Source organism: Equus asinus, chromosome 5 (assembly GCF_041296235.1).
Source record: "Equus asinus isolate D_3611 breed Donkey chromosome 5, EquAss-T2T_v2, whole genome shotgun sequence".
Taxonomy (NCBI): Eukaryota; Metazoa; Chordata; class Mammalia; order Perissodactyla; family Equidae; genus Equus; species Equus asinus.
The window spans coordinates 104,605,142-104,626,505 of NC_091794.1; the positions used below are offsets into that span (position 1 = coordinate 104,605,142).

Sequence of the window (21,364 nt, forward strand, 5' to 3'; positions counted from 1 at the left end):
TCCTTATTGCAACGGCTAGCAATACTGCAATGTCAAATAGAGTGGCTGGTTCCCAATCTCAAGGGAAAAAAAGAGTTTAAGGTTTCGCAATTAAGTATAATGATAGTTGTAGGTTTATTAGAGATGCCCTTGAACAGATTGGTTGGAAAATTCCCTTCTATTCCTAGTGTGCTGAGCATTATCATCAATGGGTGCTGAGTTCTATCAAATGGGCTTTTTTTGGCACTTACTGAGATGATCTGATGTTTTTCTTTTAGTCTGTTAACATGGTGAATTACATTTATCGATTTTCAAATCTTAAGTGAAGCTTACATTCTCGGGATAGACTGCACTTGGATTCTATTTGGTAATATTTTGTTAAAGAGTTTTTGCACCTCACCATGGAGGAATTCTGGTTCGTAGTTCTCTTTTTTTATAATATCTACATCAACTTTGGTATCAGGGATATGCTGACCTTATAAAATGAGTAAGGAACTCTTCCTTCCTCCCATTTTCTTAAAAAGTTTGCATAGAACTGGTATTCTCTCTTCCTTAAATGTCTAGTAGAATTCACTCGTGAAGCCACGTGAGCCTAGAGTGTTCTTTGTGGGAAGGCTTTTTATTATAAATTAGATCTCTTTACTAGATATTGGGCTATTCGGATTTTATATTTCTTCTTTGTGTCAGTTTTGTAATTTGTGTTTTTCAAGAAATTTGTCATTCCAATGTGGCATTTGCATTAAATTATTCATAATATCTCCTTTTAATCCATTAAATGTCTGTAGGATCTATAATAATGTCTCCTTTCTTCATTCCTTATATTGGTAATTTGTGTTTTCTCTCTTTTCTCCTTGAATAGTCTTAATAGAGGTTTACCAAATTTATGAATCTTTTCAAAAAGCCAATGTTATTGATTGCACAATCAATAGATTTTTCTCTCGTTGGCTATTTCATTGACTTCCATACTTTTTTATTGAAGTACAATTGACATACAATATCTTCTTAGTTTCAACTGTATGTCATAGTGATGCGATACTTATATACATTACAAAATGATCACCACCACAAGACTAGTTACCATCCGTCCCATTCAAAGTTATTACAATATTATTTATTTCCTATGCTGTACATTACACCCCCATGACTTATTTGTTTTATAAGTGGAAGTTTGTGCCCCCTAGTCCCCTTCACCTATTCACCTGGCCCCCAAACCCTCCTTCCTCTGGTACCCACTAGTTTGTTTCCTGCATCTACGAGTCTGTTTCTGTTTTGTTCGTTTGCTTGCTTTGTTTTTAGATTCCACATATAAGTGAAATCATACAGTATTTGTCTTTCTCTGACATATTTCACTTAGCCTAGCACCACCTACTAGGTTCATCCATGTTGTTGCAAATAGTAAGATTTCTTTCTTTTTTATAGCTGAGTAATATTCTACTGTGTGTATAGATAAATAGATAGCTAGATAGATACACCACATCTTCTTCTTTATTCATTCATCTATCAATGGACACTTATGTTGCTCTGATATTTTGGCTATGGTAAATAATGCTGCAATGAACATACAGATGCATAGTCTCTTTGAATTAGTGTCTGTGTTTTCTTCAGATAAATATCCAGAAGTAGGATTGCTGGATTGTACGGCAGTTCTATTTTTAATTTTTTGAGGAATCTCCACACTGTTTTCCATTGTGGCTGCGCCAATTTACATTCTCACCAACAGTGTATGAGGGTTCTCTTTTCTCCACATCCGACACTTGTTATTTCTTGTCTTTTTTTTTTTTTTTGAGGAAAATTAGCCCTGAGCTAACATCCACCGCCAATCCTCCTCTTTTTGCTGAGGAAGACTGGCCCTGAGCTAACATCTGTACCCATCTTCCTCTATTTTATATGTGGGATGCCTGCCACCACATGGCTTGATGAGGGGTGCACAGGTCCATGCCCAGGATCCAAACCAGTGAACCCTGGGCTGCTGAAGCAGGGCATGCGAACTTAACCACTATACCACCTAGCCGGCCTGTATCTTATCTTTTTGATAATAGGCATTCTGACAGGTGTGAGGTGATATCTCTTTGTTGTTTTGATCTCCATTTCTTTGATGAGTAGTGGTGCTGAGCAACTTTTCATGTGCCTGTTGGCCATCTGTATGTCTTCTTTGGAAAAATGTCTATTCAAGTCCTCTGCCCATTTATCATTCAGATATTTTTTGATATTAAGTTACATTAAATTCTTTATATATTTTAGATATTAATCCCTTATCAGATGTATGATTTGAAAATACGTTCTCCCAGTCAGTAAGTTGCCTGTTTTGTTGATGGTTTTCTTTCTGTGCAACAGCATCTCAGTCTGGCATGGTCCCATTTGTTTGCTTTGCTTTGGATGCGCATGCCTGAGGAAACTGGTCTGAGACCATACTGCTAAGACCGCTGTCAAAGAACCGACTGCCCATGTTTTCTTCTAGGAGTTTATGGGTTGAGGTCTTACATTCAAGTCTTTAACCCATTTTGAATTTATTTTTGTATACGGTATAAAATAGTGTTCCAGTTGCATCCTTTTGCATGTCGCTGTCCAGTTTTCCTAACATCATTTATTGAAGAGACTGTCTTTTCCCCATTGTATATTCTTGCCTCCTGTCATAAATTAATTTACCATAGATGTGTGGATTTTTTTCTGGGATCTTTATTCTATTCCATTGATCTATGTGTCTGTTTTCATACCAGTACCATACTGTTCTGATTACTATAGCTTTGTAGGATAGTTTGAAATCAGGGAGCATGACACCTCCAGCTTTGTTCTTTCTCAAGACTGCTTTGGTTATTTGGGGTCTTTTGTGGTTCCATAAACATTTTAGGACTTTTTCTTCTAGTTTTGCAAAAAATGCCATTGATATTTTGATAGGCATTGCATTGAATCCATAGATTACTTTGCATAGTATGGACATTTAACAATACCAATTCTCCTAATCCATGAGGACAGTAATATTTCCATTTATTTGTGTCATCAATTTCTTTCGTCAATGTCTCATACAGGTTTTAATAACTTCCTTGGTTACATTTATTCCTAGGCATTTTATTCTTTTTGATACAATTGTAAACTGACTGTTTTCTTTTCTTCCTTTTTTTTTTTTTTTCAAAGATTTCATTTTTCCTTTTTCTCCCAAAGCCCACCGGGTACATAGTTGTGTATTTTTAGTCGTGGGTCTTTCTAGTTGTGGCATGTCAGATGCCACCTCAGCATAGCTTGACAAGCCGTGCCATGTCCACGCCCAGAATTCAAACCAGTGGAACCCTGGGCCGCCAAAGCAGAGCGCGCGAACTTAACCACTCAGCCACGGGGCTGGCCCCTGACTGTTTTCTTAATTTCTCTTTCTGATAGCTCATTATTAGTGTATAGAAATGCAACTGATTTCTGTATATTAATTCTGTATCCTGCAACTTTACTGAGTGATAATTAATTAGTTCTAATAGTTTTTTGGTGGAGTATTTAGAGTTTTCTATATATAGTACTATGTCATCTAGAAATAATGACAGTTTTACTCCCTCCTTTCCTATTTGGATGCCTTGTATTTCTTTTTCTTGCCTAACTGCTGTGGTGAGGACTTCCAATACCGTGTTGAATAAACGTGGTTAGAGTGGCATCCCTGTCTTGTTTCTGATCTTAGAGCAACAGCTTTCAGCTTTTCACCATTGAGTATGATGTTAGCTGTGGGCCTGTCATATACAGCCTTCATTATGTTGAAGCATGTTCCTTCTATATCAACTTTGTTGAGAGTTTTTATCATACATGGATGTTTAATTTTGTCAAATGCTTTTTCCGCATCTATTGAGATAATCAGATGATTTTTATCCTTCATTTCCATAATTGTTGTCTTCTTTTTCTATTTCTTTGTGTTTAATTTGCTCTTCTTTTTCTAGCTTAAAATAGGAGCTTAGATCAGTGATTTTACATCTTCCTCATTTTCTAATATGAGCATTAAAAGCTGTACATTTTCCTCTAGAACTCTTTTGCTGCATCCCCCACATTTTAATACGTCTGGTTTTTATTATTGTTCAGTTCAAAATATTTTTAATTTCCTTTGTGATTTCTTTTTTGGCCCATGGGTTACTTAGAAATGTGCTGTTTAATTTCCAAATATTTGGGGATTCTGTAGGCATCTTAATGTTAATGACTTCTACTTTAATTCTGCTGTGATCATGCAATATACTGTGCATAGTTTCAGTTCTTTAATGTTCATTGTTCTTTACTCTACGGCCTAATGGACGGTCTCTCTTGATGACTGTTCTACTGTGATCATGCAATATACTGTGCATAGTTTCAGTTCTTTAATGTTCATTGTTCTTTACTCTACGGCCTAATGGGCGGTCTCTCTTGATGACTGTTCTACTGTGATCATGCAATATACTGTGCATAGTTTCAGTTCTTTGATGTTCATTGCTCTTTACTCTACGGCCTAATGGGCGGTCTCTCTTGATGACTGTTCTGCTGTGATCATGCAATATACTGTGCATAATTTCAATTCTTTAATGTTCATTGCTCTTTACTCTACGGCCTAATGGACAGTCTCTCTTGATGGCTGTTCTACTGTGATCATGCAATATACTGTGCATAGTTTCAGTTCTTTAATGTTCATTGTTCTTTACTCTACGGCCTAATGGACGGTCTCTCTTGATGGCTGTTCTACACATACTTGAAATGAATGTGCACCTGGAGTTGTTGCTTAAAGTGTTTATAAACGTCAGTTAGGAAAAGCTGATTGATGGCATTGTTCAAATCCTTTTATTTCTTTATTGCTTTTGTTCATTTTATTATTTATTTATTTATTTGAGGAAGATTAGCCCTGAGCTAACTGTTGCCAATCCTCCTCTTTTTGCTGAGGAAGGCTGGCCCTGAGCCAACATCCTCGCCCATCTTCCTCCACTTTATATGTGGGACGCCTGCCACAGCATGGCTTGCCAAGTGGTGCCATGTCCGTACCCGGGATCTGAACCGGTGAACCTTGGGCTGCCAAAGCGGAACGTGCACACTTAACCGCTGCGCCACCGGGCCGGCCCTGTTTTTGCTTTATAAATGGGAAGGGAAGTGTTAAAATCACCAACAATGGTTATGTATTTATCTATTTCTCCCTTTAGTCTGTTAATAATTGGCAAACCCAGGGAAAGGCATACTGGAATTCTTTACACTGTTCTTGCGCCTCTTAAGTGTGAACTACATGAATTCTTCACTATAAAGGAAACTAGAGCTGATGATCCCTAGTCTAAATAAACTTACAGGCTAATTTAGAAGGATCTAACAGTAACAATCAGGTATTTTTCCCAATATTGAATCTAGTAACATATTACTTATACTCTTCAGAGGGGAAAACAGGAATCTAATTGGTTAGATAATTTTGTCAAAGTCCCCAACAAAAGTCCTACGAAGTACATGAACCTTCATCCAAATTCCTTTGAAATCGTCATTTGAAAAACTTCCAACACCAGGATTTTGCTTCCCAGTTTAAGAACATGAACCAGTAATGTTTCGTCTTCCTTCCCTACATGTCCTCTATTTATTTATGCATACATGCAAGTTTCTAATCTTACACGTGTGTTAGTTGTTTCTCTCATAAACAGTAGATAAGCAACAGTTCCACCACTGCCAAGGGCTAACCCTAGAATTCCTATGAACTCTAAGACAACAACTTATGAAACAAGGACTTTAGGATTTTAAATAAGCACAACTGAATCACTAAGGGTCCTTAGGAAAGAATGAAGGAAAAAAAAGGCAAGATCTACCACCATTGCAGCGGTGAGGCATACCTGAAGAATCGGCTTTTCTCCGTGTCCATAGAGTGGCACTCTCTTTTGCTGCTACTAACCTCCGTAGTCTTCAGTACATTGGTCCAGTGAATAGGAGCCTTACAGAAAAACACACCCAATCCTTTGGGCCGGGCCTGTAGCCGCCAAGAAGTGAGGTGCAAAGGCACGGCGAACGAATCCCCTGGCATGATGGCAGGAAGCACCACGGGCTCTGCCACAGAGACCAGCATTAGCACTTTCAGGCAATGGTCTTCCCCCGCAAAGTGTGACTATCTCAGGAGAAAAGGAAGACAGACTGTGTCAGAACTCACTGTCTGGAGCTGATGGGCTGTCCAGTCTCAGTTCCATCGGCGTCTCAAGTCTGTTCTTCACAATCAGGGCTGACCGGACAGTGATCACTTTCCGAGCACTGCCTTCCATAGTCACTGCAAAGACCACCCGGACAGGTGGGAGGGAAGAGAACTGTGAAAGAGAGAGAAACAAGAAGAGCATAGCTTGAGAATAGACAAGTGGTCACCAGAGCAGAAGGGGGACGGGGAGGGCGAAAGGGATAAAGGCGCACATGTGTATGGTGACAGCAACCAGACTTTTGGAGGTGAACACGATGCAGTCTATACAGAAGTCGAAATATAAAGACGTACACTTGAAATTTACATAATCTTACAAACCAATGTTACCTCAATAAAAAAAAAAAGAAAAATACACAAAATACAATAATACCAATCAGAATGCCTAAACTCAAGGCATCTGATTACCGTAGCTCTTCAGTGAAATTAGTCATTAAGTCTTAAAACCACTCAGCTTTAACTGGAGTGAATATTCTACAAACAAACACTATTAAACAGCCAATTCTAAACATTTCTATAAAAACAGATAATCTACCAGATGTGATGTCACAAAACGAAATCAGTCCCAGGTCTCTAGACACATTCTAAAGCCTCACCTACAACTGGGAATAACCTATCAAATTTTCCAAACGTCCTGCAATTTGGTAAGAAAGGATCTGCTGGAAGTTACCCTTCATTCATAACGCCCCCGGGTTCCTAAACATCAGCCCTTATATGGAAACTGTGAACAAGACTTGTTTTCACCTCTGTGGGAGGGCAATAAAGATCACCCAAAGCAACAAAAAGTTCAGAAACACTGAGGTAGGACTTCACAAGACATTAAATGATTTACCTTCTCTAGTATTTTTCTCCCAGATTAATATCAAAGTGAAAAAACATTCCTTGAACATCAACAATGGGTTGCTGCCCAAGTATACACAGAAAAACAGAAGGAGGTCTTCTGAGATTCTAACTTGTCTTTGTAAAATCCTGAGAGTGTAGAATAAAGAGCTCTGTACTGGTATGCCTTTCACAGGAAGAATAACTTTTTTTTCTAAATGTCATAAAATTTACTCTCTAGGCCCATACACTATTCATTGACACGCCTATAAAAAAAAGCAACATTTGTATTTCAAAAAACTTTTAAAGTAAACTCTTCACAATAACTTTCTAAGTTCTGTTCAATAATCACTCTTTTATGAACAGGACACCGAGCTTCAGACACAACATAACGGAGGGAAATTGTTTATTTCTGGGGTTGGGTGGCAGCCACCACTTTCTTTTTCCATATGTTCATTCACACATTCAACACACATTTTATGCCACTACCACGTACCACTTTTTTTCCGAGTATAAAACCCCACATCAGGTACACCAAAGAGAAGGTCTCTGAAACTATCATTCTTAGTGTGAGTGTCCAGAACAGTTTTGAAATGTGAAATTTCATGTAAGCTTGGAGAAACAAATGACACTGCTTTTTTATTGGAGAAACAAATGACACCACATCCAAGCTTTTCACACTGCCAACTTTTCATTAAAACAAACAGTATGTGAAAACTAACCTAATAAACAATAAAATGAAGACATCCATGTTTTGAACCAAGACTTCCAGAAGGTCCCAATGAAAAGGCAAACTATAACGTTCTGGAGTGTTTTTAAAGGGACAATCCTGGGCACGATATTCAGCAGAGCTTCCACTGACCCCGCCCAGTAAAGCCCCAATAGAGCCAAGGCCCAGTAACAATTGTTTTAAATCTTGATATTGTCACCTCTAAGCTTACATGAAATTTCACATTTCAAAACTTCCTATTCTCAGGGAAAAGAAATTATAAGCAAAACCCTAAAAATAGTTCTTTAATGTCATCTTCTGATGACGTTTCAAAAGCCAAATGGGGGGGAAATCTTACTATTTTTTAATCTTATTTACTTTCATGACCTCTGGACCAAAACCTATGAAATACATATAGCCGTACAAGGGTTAATTTATATTTTAACTTAGTAAGAAAATGAGGCCTCGGACCAAAACATACCAAGTTAGGTGAAAACATTTTCTTGCAAGTTCTTGTAAAAGGAAGCTGCTCATTAAAAGAAAAAGACAAAGATAAATTCCAACCATATATAATATGTCACAGAGTCCTCTCATCATCAAGAAATATACGTCTACGCATGCTTCAGGCACAGTGTATACACTCAATAAACAGTGACACAAGAAAATCATACTCACATAAACCTGGGGATGAATAATATTTGTTCGGCTGCTTGGGCTGCCAATCTAAGGAAGATTCCAAAATCAGAGAGTCAGCACAGGCATCATTAAATTCAATGACAATGTAATTTGCTTGAAAGGGTGGTGTTTATAAATACTCTTCAGTAAAGTATGGTTTACTACAAGGAGAAAATATCTTATTTTAGAAGATATGGGAAAAGTAATACTCATTTTACAACCATTCAATGTATGCAAAATTTCTCCAAATGCATCAGTACCATAGAAAGGTATCTGGAGGAAATTAATCCTTTCATTACTAGACATTTAGGCAGAAAAGTAATCTTGAAAGAACGCTTCTTCTTCTAAGAAACTTGGGGCACCAGAGAGAAACAGTGGAAAGAGGAGTGTTCTCCAAGAATATTTTTCATGAATGAAGCAAACATGAGGAAAGCTACAATCTCTCTACAAATCTGTATTTTCCTACTCATCACTGCTATCCACAATGAGTGCAGGTACCCTATGAAATAGGACCGAGTATGGGCAGAGCACCACGGCGGCTGCATCAGCCAGGACACCAGCCTGCCCCAGCACAGTCTAGTCGGGATGCTCCCTGCATCACTCCTCAGGCAGAAGTACCAGCTGGAGAAAAGTCAGGGCAAGGGAGTGTGAGAGGATGTGTGACCAGAAAATAAAAGAGAGAGGCCGGCCCTGTGGCCGAGTGGTTAAGTTTGCACGCTCCACTTCTGTGGCCCAGTGTTTCACCGGTTCGGATCCTGGCCATGGACATGGCACCGCTTGTCAGGCTATGCTGAGGCAGCGTCCCACATGCCACAACTAGAAGAACCCACAACTAACATATACAACTATGTACCAGGGGGCTTTGAGGAGAAAAAAGAAAAGTAAAATCTTTAAAAAAAAGAAAAGAAAAGAGAGTGAACATCTGTCTTTATGCCAGAGAAGAGGATCTGGAGATAGAGAGCTAGAAGGAGAAAGGAGCAGCATGCAAGAAATTTAAGGACGATCATACACAAAGGAAGCAAGACAACACGTGAAATAAAGCCAGTGCATGTTTGGTAGACTAGTAAACTGTCAGTGAGGCCAGCTGAGTATGAAACGGAGCTGCACAGGTGAGGTAACAGGTGTAACATCAATTTTAGATCTTGTTTTCCCACTGAAATTAACCATCGCCAAGCTGACCTACATATTGATTACCAATGCCTACAACTGACCCATAATAATCTTACGTCTTTTCTCTAGAGCTAGCAGAAATAAAGAAAAAGAAAATTTCACTAGAGCAAGGCTATTACCGGCTTAAGTGTCTAGCTGCCTGGCTTTAAGGGAGCGTGGCCAGGGCACAACTATGCCACGCAACACCAATTCTACAGCCACACACCGTAGAGAAAGATGAATTCTTATCTGGTGCTGCATATCGGAAAAATGTCCCGACTTTGTCCACAGACACTGGGCTCACTTGCTCCCAGCCGTTTACTCTCACTTGCAGTTGGTGAATCCGGAGGTCATGGGTGTGTCTGTCAGGCAGAACATGGAAAAAGACATTAAGCACAATCTTAAGAAGGGAAGAAAAGTAGAAGCAAATACTCAAATCTGATTTACAATATAATGACAAAAAGCCTGGTTGGCTAAGCCTTTTGGTGATTACCTAATGCAAGAGAAATCAAGAGAATATTTTAACTGGGTTTTACACTTAAAACAAAATTGCAAGATTTGTAAAGCTTGAACAAGAGTGGCATTTAACCTCCCTTTGTACAAACCATGCAAATCCTTACACTAGCCCAGATCTTTCTTCTACCAACCTCCACCCCAATCTTTATAAAATAATGACGTCAGCTAAAATAATTTCAGTGGGGCAGTAAAAATGTGGTACTAGCAATTTAATCCCATAATCATACTCTTGGAAATGCATAAAATGACATTTTCTTCTTGCTTCTTTTGTTGAACACCCTACTTCTCTCAGAACCACATTCGGTTGTTTGGCTTCAGTCCGACAGGTTATGAGAGATGGAGGCCTCAGAGTTTTAGGGCTGAAGTGCTCGGCTGAAATTGGAGCAGAAGGCAGTGGGCAGAACAGGAGGAACAGGAGGAAATTGCACATTTAATTCTATTTTAGATTTTGCCTAATTCAAGCCAGAAGACTGAAATGGGGAACTGGATTTGAGGCTGACAGGAATGGGGGAGGGAGGCAGGGAGTGGGGTGCAGTGTGCCAAAAGGGGACAAGCCAGAGAAGGCATTTATTTTGATGAATTCAAGCAGAACACTGGGACTTGAAATGGGCTACAAAGCATGGAAACTAAAACGGAAATGACAAAGAGGTCACACCCCTTCTGATACAGCAGAGGCAGTGCTCATTAAGAAATACGGCCAACAATTCTATAATTAGCTTCTCCAGGAACTCTGTGAAACAGGAAAACGCTCACCACTCATTCCTGGAAATTCTAGCACAGCTTTCAGGTACATGTGCCCAGCATAGTGGTTCTTTTTAACTATTTTTTTCCTATAAAATCACAAGGCCCCCCAAGTTCAGAAGTCTTGCCACTGGGGAGTGATGTGTGCTGGTACAAAGCTATGCAAAAGGAAGAAGCGTTTGATTTAGGAGCAACTTTGCACACACTTAAAGCACCATGAAAGCATGTGACTACAGAAGGCTGACGCCAATCTCTTCAATTTCAGCTCAGCTTGGAAACAGAGATGAGGCTCAAATGCTAGAATCTTAGCCTATTCCCTATCCACTGGATAGCCCTTCCCCTTGCTAATGTTTGCAAACAAAGGGACACTTTATTAGACATTTTAGATCTCTCAGTAACCTTCCACGTTTACTCCAGTCCTTAGCTGACTACTTCAAGAGTGCATCAGCTATTGGTCCCCCTTGATGAGTTATTCTCACCCTCCTCACAATCAGAGTATCATTATTGGTGCTGCTTCCTGAAACCATCTGCTTGCTGAAAGTGCCATGTGGCACATAGGTACCTTACAATTGAAATCACCATGCTTTGATAAGCTTTTTAGAATACCAAGTCACCACAGCGTCATGAGAACCAGGCTAGGACACAATGAACTTGAGGGTCATGATCTGTCTATGCTTCAACCAAATGATGTGAAACACACAGGCTATCTATCACCCCACACGTCAAATAAAGGGATAATTAATGGAAAGAAATGTATTTCCCAGATAGCAAGACAATCATTATATTTTTTCAAAGGAAATATTGATTTTTGAAATACTTTTTAAAAATAAAACATTAAAATCAATAATAAAGAAAGTGAAAAGGCAAAACACTAGGGACAATCATTTATAACATATGTTTGCTTTGCTTTTTCAGGAAAAGAATAAAGCATGCTTTACCTGTGTCTTAGCTTTCCTCTTGCTTCAAATTCAAAGGGAATCTCTTCACCTGTGAGGACTTCCCGCCATTCACTAACATTGTGAGCATCATCAAGAAAGGTTCCGTTCCCTTCTGGAACCACTCCTGGACTCCCACTGTGAGACAGTGCAGCCCTGGAACCAAATCAGACAACACCAGCTTGTCCTTCTTTCTCTCCAGTTCCCTCTCAAACAGGGTTCAGTGCTCAGAGCGGAAACCCTCCTGGAACTTGACTCACAGCAACAAGGCCATAAAACTCGACTACGACGGATGACCTAAAAGGTCAGTAACTAAAGGTATCTTCACCATCAATCACAACTTATTTGAAATTTTGGAAACGGCTGAAAGCTATCACTACGTAGTCACTTACCTCCAGCAGCAGAGTCTGGCACATAAGGTGCTATGTGAACTCAGTGACCACTTTAAAAGTATTTAAGTGACTACCTAGAATTTAGCAGACCCAAGCTGTTTCTAAAAAACAAAAAGCGTCTCCTCTAGAGCATTACCATACCTAGCGAAGGCAGGAGAAACATGGTTTCAAACCAGCCGACTCTGCTACTCATTTCACGCCCTCACTACCTGGACTGGAAAGGTCAGCAAGCATGTGGAAAGTTGAGCCAGTGTCTACACAGGCAAAAAGCTGCTAGAGAACGTTCTCACTCGGCTTAGGTAAACTTTCATTTGTTCTCCCAGCTCCACCCAATTCCATCCGGGGTGAAGTGTGTTTTAGGCTTGGAAGATAATTCTTAGCAGGGAAGGGGATATGGGAGGTGTTTTCAAAGCTGTCTTGGAAGAAAAATGCAAAACGTTTGCTTTAATAACCACACACAGCTTCTTCTAAGGAGGCGGGCAGCTGAGGAGAAAAGATGGAACGACTTTTCTTTCACACTTGCTACTCACATCCTTAATTTGCTTGACTTTTACTTTAAACATAATGTATACCAGGATCAAGAACATAATTTGGACATTTCAGACTCAGAATCTACTTCTCTGACTAGAGATTCCACACAGAACCAGAACCTCCATCATCAATCTCAGCAAGACAGCAAGCTCCTGTTTCGAGGACAAGCCCCAGAGCCTCCAGAAGGGGCCAGCTTGCTCTGCTGAGCTGGTACACAGGAGCCTTTGGTGGCAGCGATGGCTCAGGGGACAGATTAGGTGCTCCTTACCTGGTAGGTGTGGTGGTTAGGGTGGCAAACCACAAAGTGCAGCCTGTGTGATTCCTCAGAGCAAAAGGGACGAAGGGCTGCCGGCGCTTGGGGGTTTTCACCTCTGCTATGAACAAAGAGAAGCGGCCCATTAGCACGCGCCTCTGCATGTGGCAGAGACCCTCCCCACTCCTAGAGGCAGTGCCGAAATGGTCTCTTGTGCAAAAGGGCTGAAGGTGGAGGAAAGAGAAGGGACCACCACAGGCATGTTGACAGGACAAATGGAATCTCCCTGTGTTGTGCTGCCTGCTACAGGATGACCTGGCCCCCTGACAACTGGCGGTGATGTGTGACTACTCCGAGCCCCCAAGTCTCCCACAACTCTCACAGGCCCTTCTCAGAAGAAAGCACCAGGACCAAACTCAGCTGGAATGGAGAGAGAGAGAAACGGACCCCATCACTCCAAGGACGTTCTAAATAGGTAACCCAAACTGCAATAAGATACATCACAGGTACCTGTTTAAACTTTGTCCAAAACCCCTGTACTTTAATTGAGCAAAGTCTCCCTTCATATAAAAGTTACACTTTAGACATATTATGTATATCGTAACAAAACAAAAACATTCTTTCCTATTCTCTTATACCAATAGTTGTTTTGTTTTTTTCTCCCTGGAAGATCAGAAATACACTATCCCAAAGCTTTTTAAATGAAACTTTTAGCTCATTTCTGTTTTCACATAGATTATCACCACCATCTGCTATAAGCTGAGTACCAGATAGACTACAAAAGGAACAAAAAATATGGTTTCTTTTCACAAAATAGCTTCTAACCAGGGAAACTGGAAAGAAACACTGATCAATACAAGACTATAAGTAATCAAATTCTAGAGAGAGTGGGCCTGATATAATCACTATAAGAAATCAGGGAAGTGAGAAACCACATGGCCAGAAACAGCCGAACAAGGGTTACCAGTGGCCAGGCTGCCTCGGGATCTGTCTACAGGCCCCTCTGACTGCCCTGCCGTGTGGTCTAGCATGGAACAGAGAGTGCTAAGAGGAGAGGCATTGGCTCCTTTCACCAAGAGCCTGCATTTCTTCCACCAGCCACACAAAGAAAGAGGGAAGTGGCAGCAGGAACCACAGATGCAGCAGCAAGCCAGTGCTGGGAGCCTCCTGGCTGACGTGCTCATACCACACGCACACGACCAACTGAAAAGGGCATAGCCCAGTCTTACTATGTGTCCAGCTTTAAAGCACAAAGACAGCCTGAGAAAGACCGGGACCCAAATGGTCTGCAGCTGTGGAGAAAATGACATCTAGAGGTGACTGCAATTGCCAGCTGAGAACACTACAGCAGAATTAAATTCGTCTTCCAGGACCACATGTTTCCTGCCAGCAAAACAGGAAGGTAAACTGCAGCAGAGCCAGCCTTCTCCCAGTTCTTGAGTAAGGCATGGGGCAGTGCCATAAACGTCTGTATTATCACTTTCTTTTTTTCCCTTTGTACTTTCTAAAGTTTTCAGAAGTTAGTACCATAAACACTGCAAAACAAGCAATTTCAGGTTCAGACAAGTTCTGGTTTGGTACGGACAACGGCTCAGGAAAGTCTGAGAAACAGTAACATGCTAAATAAATGAGCAGTCTCCCGTGTGTTCCCAAGATTTCGTGGTTAGTCTTTAGAGAATCCATATACTTCTAAAGATAATTTCCGCCTCTAATATACCCATTTCTCATCCCAATGGCCTCACTTAGTTCCCTCTCCTCAGTTCCCTTTACAAAAAAAGTAGTGTTCATCAAGGAGAAAATTAAGGAGTAGCTGTGAGGTGGCTGACAAGAGCAGAGAGGGAGTAAAAAATTTAAGAGCTGTCTGCAGGGGAAACAGTACTTACTGTGGCACCTTGAAAGGCACCTCCCTCTCTCTGAGTGCAGTGAGAGAGTTGCTTTATTACAGTAGATAAAGGACCCAGGAGGAAAAGAAGCCAGATGTGCTTTGATATCCCACTGTGAGCCAGACTGTAAGTTTCCATTTGCAAATTAGATTTAAAAAGAACAGGTGGCAAATGGCTTTGATCATGTTGTAATACAGAATAAAGTGCTAGGAATCCATATAAAGATATTCACAAGTCTATTGCTTCGGAATTAAATAGCCTGGGTAGGCACAGTTTTGCTCCCCAAGCTTCTTGTGTTGATCACACACACCAACATAGACGTCAGCAACACACCTCTCTGAGGATAAAAATACATAGAGTGCTCACAAATCCAAACCCAACACCAGGGGACAAACCTGACATCTTCTGCTGTAGGGTCCAAATCAACTGTATTTGCCTTTGGCACAGCACCAGAGAACAAAATCCCCAAGTCCATCAAAAAGAACAGTATTCCCTGGTAGCCTCAGGAAATCGGCCTCTAGTAAGCAGATCTAATTTCTCCACAGGCTGAGAGAACCCAGGGCTCTCCACGTCCAAGCTCAGCTTCCAATGGCTCCAGCTGAGGAGACGTCCACCCTTCAGACTCGTGACACAGAGCAACTTGGCCACTATAAACAGTGTAGGTTTTCATGCTATATAAGCAGCTTGGCCCATCGGAAAGGACCTGGTTTGTAAATCATAAGAAAGAGATTAAAGTCCCAGGTCTGCTACTAGCTAGTCATGTGAGAGAGGCAAATCACTTAGTCTCTCTGCCCTCACCAGCGAAACAGGAATAACGCTTTGCTTCATCTGAAAGATTTAATAACAGACAGAGAAAAGCTCAGAAGGACAAACCCATGAATAAATGAAGACTCAATCAGGGGCTTTCTTTGTGAGCCCTCCCCCAAACATCCATCTCAGTAAAACCTCCCAGAAAAAAACCATAGGACTGACCCAATGTATCAGTACCCCTGTTCTGAACTCCTGGCAGAGGGACCTCGAGTGGGCTTTTTGCCAAAATGTATCATGACCCAGGACCTGGTGTTAGCCAAGTCCAAGCATAAGTCGTTCAGATTAAATCACACTCCTTCACACAATCAAGAAATGAACATCTCGGGATTCCACTTCCTTGATGTTTCTGGTGCTTTCTCTATATTTCCTTGCCAGTCAAATTCTCAAGAAACCTTAAAGGGGCACAGAGAGAAATAAAGAACATCTTCTTTTCTATCTCCTAAGCACCTCACTCGTACCTCAAGAAAGTCAGATCTGTGTCTACGCAATTGTTCACTGGGAAATCTCTTCTCGGCTCTGCTCCTGACCATATAGAGCCCCCGCGCTGCCGTAATAAATGTCCACTGAGTGCTCTACAAAGACTTGCAGCACTGCCTGATGAGCACGGTTTTCTCCCCTTCACTTGCTTGTCAACATGAGTCATAACCTCTGACTGACACCGGATGTTTCTGCATCATACACTGTGGCGGTGATTCCATTTCCGCCACAGGTCAAGGCAGACGGAAGAGACAGCATAAGAATCAGCACATTGCTTCCTTCTGAGATAAGGTGCCACGCTGTCCAGTAGTCGGAAATGCTCTTTCCTGCTACTACAGCAAAGTACTCGAAACTGCATATACCCCCATTCATCTCCCATTCACAGAAAATCGATGTACAAGGCAGTTCTTAAAACAGGAAAAGAAAGCAAGCCCTCGCTTGGCTATACTGTACCTCTAGCATAGATCTGGTGCTCTAGGTTAGTCAGACTGGCTGTACTCCTAGTTCTAAGGTAGACAAGGGGGAGGCCTGGTAGACAGGAGAGACAAAGTTAGAGGGTAAAAATGAATATAGTGAAAAAGAAGACTCACCTCCAAAACACAAGCACAAACAGAGTACATGACAGAGAGCAAGCATCATGCAGTCACACGCTCGTTCCCCTCAGTGATTACTGGAGCTAAGAAGGCACTTGACGAAGTGAGCAAGACAGCTTCATGCCAGCTTTTACCGTGGAGGACGTGTCAAGGGGGCATGCTCCTTTCTTTCTCAAGTGGGGAAAGAAAATGTATTCAACATCCTCTTGAACGGAATGACAAGCCTTTTGAGGATTTTTAATGTAAAGCATGTACGTTCTTAAATAGCACAGAAAAGTTACCAACACCCATCAGCGGAGATTTTAGTGGGAGCTGCTCCATTCTGACTGGGAAAGGCAGCAGCCGTGGAATGCTGATCCCCCAGGGGTCTCAAAAATTCAAGGAAAGAGTCAGTCTGTGTTCCAAGTTTAACAATCTCTCCTAAGGAGCTAGCTCATAGCATTATTTATATTATAAATTACACATGGAAGTTTTTAGAATATTTATATTGGATATTTCCATAAAATGTCCTTGGAATATAAAATATGTTCAATAAGGTGCAATGCCATCCAGGTTTACCTGCAGAGTCTCAGCCCTCACTGAACAAAGCCAACAATTATGTCAAAAATGAGGCCATTACTTTCTTTCCCCTGCTAAAGAAATGTGAGAAATCAGCAGCTCCCTTAGGCTGAATTTCATATTAAGAATCTCTATTCCAAGGGTTCATTTGAAGCTGACCTAATAAAACACACAAATTTGGGGGGAATGTGACTAAATATTCATGAATAAGACCCAAAAGTCTGTGATCAGTTTAACAAGGTTCAAACTGACTTTCAAAACAAATGCCCAACAATTATGTTAGCAGGCCTATTAAAAGAATACAATCTCATTTGCTATACTACCACCCAGGAATTTCCAATAAGAAGTTTGGAAATTTAGGTATATTCACTGATGTCTACTTAAAAAGATATATTACACCTTTATAAGCCTAAGTAACCATAAAAATCTGTAAGTAAATAAAAATCCAGCTTTAATTTAGTACTGGCATTTAACATAGATAAGGCAGCTTATTAACCGTAAGGAAAGAGAAGAACGTTAAAAAAAAGGTGGGGGGTAGGAAAGGGACAAAAAACAATCCTGAAGATTAGGCCTTCCTGGTGTTTGTACTAAATCTGGATTTAAGATCCCCCTGTATGAATAATGTTTTAAGAAACACACTCTCTAGGACACATTATATATTACAAACATTATTTCGAGTCTTCTGGGTAGACTACGTTACATTCTCTTGACACACAAATTGGGAAGGTTAGAGGAGGAGCCAGAATTTAAGCTGATGATATCTGAAAAGCCCTGGCGCCTAAGCAATGACCTTGAGACTCAGAAGCACAGCCTGGGAGACAGACAGCAAGCAAAGCTGACATTTCCTTGTCCCTCCTTCTGCAAGTACAAGGCAGATAAAAAGTCCATTCATCCACCCTGAGGAGAGACGAACCAGTTCAAACACTTCATACGCTAAGAAAATCCATCTTTCCGTGACATGTTTGCAGACCAGATGGAATATTTAAGTATTCATGAGCTATGTGAAGTCCAGCCAAGACTCCCAAAGAAACCACACGGAAAGAGCTGGGGCTGAGTTGAATGTGGATGACAATGGCTTGTGGAACAACTAAGGACCATGCCGTTGGCTATCACAATTTCCCCAGCTCTGAGGAAATCAGAGCTCCACGGTAAAGCATTAAATAAGGAAAGAAAACATCGTTAACAGAGAACAAACTGACTCCTGTTTCTTCAAGAGGCTGGGCATTCAATTCTTTTATACTTTATGAATAATACAGGACCACTTTTAAAAATATTTTCCACATAGGACTCTGCCCTCCTTCTCTTCAAGAATATATCCAAACTCTCTGCCTCCAGATTTAGAAGACCAGAAGATGTTTTTAAAAATCCAGTCAAAAAGTCCAATCAATTGGAATTTTTTGCCGAGTAAAACAGAAACTGACCAAGGACTGATCTCAATGCATTTTCAGACGCACCAGTTCATATGCGATGTTACCAGAATTTAGGAACTGTATATCGCAGATCCTTTCTCTTCCACAAAGGTGAAATTAGAGCTCATATCAAAAGTTTAGTACTTTGTGCCAGAAAAATGTCTCTTGCAAAGACTAAAACAGAACTATAGAAGATAGTCAGAATTTCCTGTAGGTCTTTCCATAGAAAATAACGATTCTATTTGGATTTCTCAATGAAACACGGCTCTGTAGTGATTTAATCAGACATTTGTAAGGAAAAATCTTACTTTGTCCAAAGCACGGAGGATCCACGGAAGAGCCCATCCAGTCTTCTGACGCAGCCGAGCCTGCTTCCTGGTCCTGTTTACAGTAATCCGCCATCCACGACTCCTTGGTACTTACATACTGGTCTAGAAAGAATTCCCCAAAGATATTAACAACAGAAGTAGAAAAGATTAAGGGTTCAAGTCAAGCGATTCCAATTCAGCAAAACAAGCTTTTATTGAATGCCTCACTATGTGCTGGGCACTCTGCTAGATTGAGAAAGTCTGTCCCCTGGAGAACCTCACACTCCACTGGAAGAAATTAATGTTAACAAAACCTAACTAGACACAATACGAAAGGAACTAAATAAAACAAGGAGATAAATAAAGTTCTAAAAGAGCACAGAACAGGGGATGATTTATCCTGCGTTGGCAGAAGTTGGGGAAAATATGGACCAAAGTCCACAGGAATCTACAGAGAGGTGGGGACCTTTGTTCTGGGTCTTGACAAATGAGTAGAGGTTAGAGCTGACCAGTGGGATTAGGAATACAGGGACATTCCAGGCAGAGAATGGCATGTGCAAACACTTCAAGACATGAAAGTACATGGCACATTTTGGGAACACTGAATACTCCGGTGTGACTTTGGCACAACATATTGGGGTAGGGACATAGCAGAGAAGTCTAGGAAAAAGAATGACTTAGTTTGTGAAGTGTGGTGGCCAGGCTAACAGACAGGATTTGGAGACAGAAAGACCAGTTAGGAGACTGCTAAAAAAGCACCAAACTCAGGAGGCTAAAACCGAGCTGGTAATTCTCCAGGAGCAGTTTCCCTCTTTTGAGAGGAGAATTATCATAGGGAGAGCAGGCTACGACACCTGGATAAAGACCTTTTATACTAACTAAGGTATTAGACTTTTTAGAACAAGAATTAGTGGTCTCTGGTTTACATTTGGCTATATAAACGAGATTTATTTGAACACTAAGAGGCCACTGCGATGGTTCTGGGTTTCAGCACAGTATTAAGGAACTGAAGGTAAAGAAGCAAACAGCTTCACCCCTGACAGGAACGCCTTCTGGAAGGTATTTTTAAACAGACAGATGCTCATTAGAAATACCAAGAGAACTTCTACTTGAGGTAAGCCCTTGTTTATCATAGCTTTTCAAAGCACTACCCTAAACTTTATCTAAACTTCCAGATGATCACATTATATAAGAAATAACATAGGAGTCAAAATCATATAGTATAGAAGGGTCACGAGATCAATTTAGTATGACAGTTGATATTAATATCCAGGAAAATGAATGAATGAAATCTGATAATGTAAAACAGTGGTTTTAAAATCTGGGGATCAATGAACTTATGGTGTCATTTCTCCATCTTACTCTGACATGGAATAAGGCAATGGATATTTTAGAGCCTCAATCCAACACACACACTGAAGGAAGTTCCCAGATTTACAGTAGTATATGTTATCACTCAGAGATAACTACAGTATTACCAAAAATCACATTGTGAGATCAATAATTCAAACAGTGAGTGTGAGTTTTCATAGTGAAGGGTAGGCACTACCTGACTCTATGATCACGTTACTCTTCTTTTAGATGCTAAAAGTACAAGCACAGAGTGGTCCTGACTCACTACGTTGAATCCAGGAATGTACATTTCAATGTTGCCAGAGAAACTGTCAGAACACACACCATTAGCTTGGCAACCCTTCAGCCGAGTGATTTTCAGTTAGGTCAACACCATACTTGATGGGAAACAGTGCAGGTGACTTATCCTGCTACAAAGACAAGGTCAAAATTATACCTTTTAAGAATCATTCTGTGAATAGCCTGAGAGAAGTGAATCTAAACTCACTTCTAGAGCATTTAATAAACACCATTGACCAAGTATCATGGAGAGCAAGTTCATTATGGACATTTATGATTCCCAAGTAGTCTAAGCTTTTGTGTGATCATTCGCAGCATTAATATGGGATGCCAACTCTGGAACAATAGGTTGATGAGGCTAGGTTAAGGTTTATCAGGAAAGCAGCCATGATGAATAAGTGATGCCTGGTATGGGCCCAAGTATTTGCTAAACCAGGATTAATAGTCTTCTAGGCAAGGCACTTACGTACAGAGAGGTACCAATCTTCCAAAGACAACCTTCCACTCACCAATTAGTACAGAAGTGATATTGATATCCAAACGGGGTTTGGCCTTGGCTTCCAGCTTCAGTCGAGGAGGATGGAGACGACTAGCTGCCTGTTGTTGCCAGGATACAGAGCACGGCCATGGCTCAATAAATGGCTCCCAGCCTAAAAGAACACAGGAAATAAGACATCTGCTCAGCAGATATCAAGAGTTTGTAGGGGAACACTGTTCACAATGCTGAGCAACACAAACTATAGCTTAACAGTTTTCTATTTCCACTTTGATTTCACAATGAAAGCACCATCTTTAGCTACAGGTCACCCAACAGATGTCTGTGCTGTCAGAGGACATGAGTGGAAGAGTGTACATG

At 40.8% G+C, this 21,364-nt stretch overlaps 1 protein-coding gene across 12 annotated transcripts in view; it reads right to left on the reverse strand.

Annotated features, from left to right (window-relative positions):
• VPS13D (vacuolar protein sorting 13 homolog D) overlaps positions 1-21,364 on the reverse strand; it is a 245,422-nt gene that overhangs the window by 140,590 nt on the left and 83,468 nt on the right. For 8 of the 12 annotated variants that reach the window (XR_011503621.1, XR_011503620.1, XR_011503619.1 and 5 more), the window contains 9 exons: positions 21,018-21,158; positions 18,877-18,999; positions 16,462-16,536; positions 12,854-12,959; positions 11,666-11,818; positions 9,697-9,832; positions 8,322-8,369; positions 6,083-6,233; positions 5,772-5,982 (listed from right to left, as the gene is read on the reverse strand). Coding sequence is in view for 8 of the 12 variants with exons in the window: in XM_070511024.1 (XP_070367125.1) it covers positions 5,772-5,982; positions 6,083-6,233; positions 8,322-8,369; positions 9,697-9,832; positions 11,666-11,818; positions 12,854-12,959; positions 16,462-16,536; positions 18,877-18,999; positions 21,018-21,158 (1,144 nt within the window). In the remaining 4 variants the exon portion in view is untranslated. The remainder of the gene's footprint in view (positions 1-5,771; positions 5,983-6,082; positions 6,234-8,321; positions 8,370-9,696; positions 9,833-11,665; positions 11,819-12,853; positions 12,960-16,461; positions 16,537-18,876; positions 19,000-21,017; positions 21,159-21,364) is intronic. The other 4 variants (XR_011503622.1, XM_070511026.1, XM_070511025.1 and 1 more) reach the window with 3 other exon arrangements.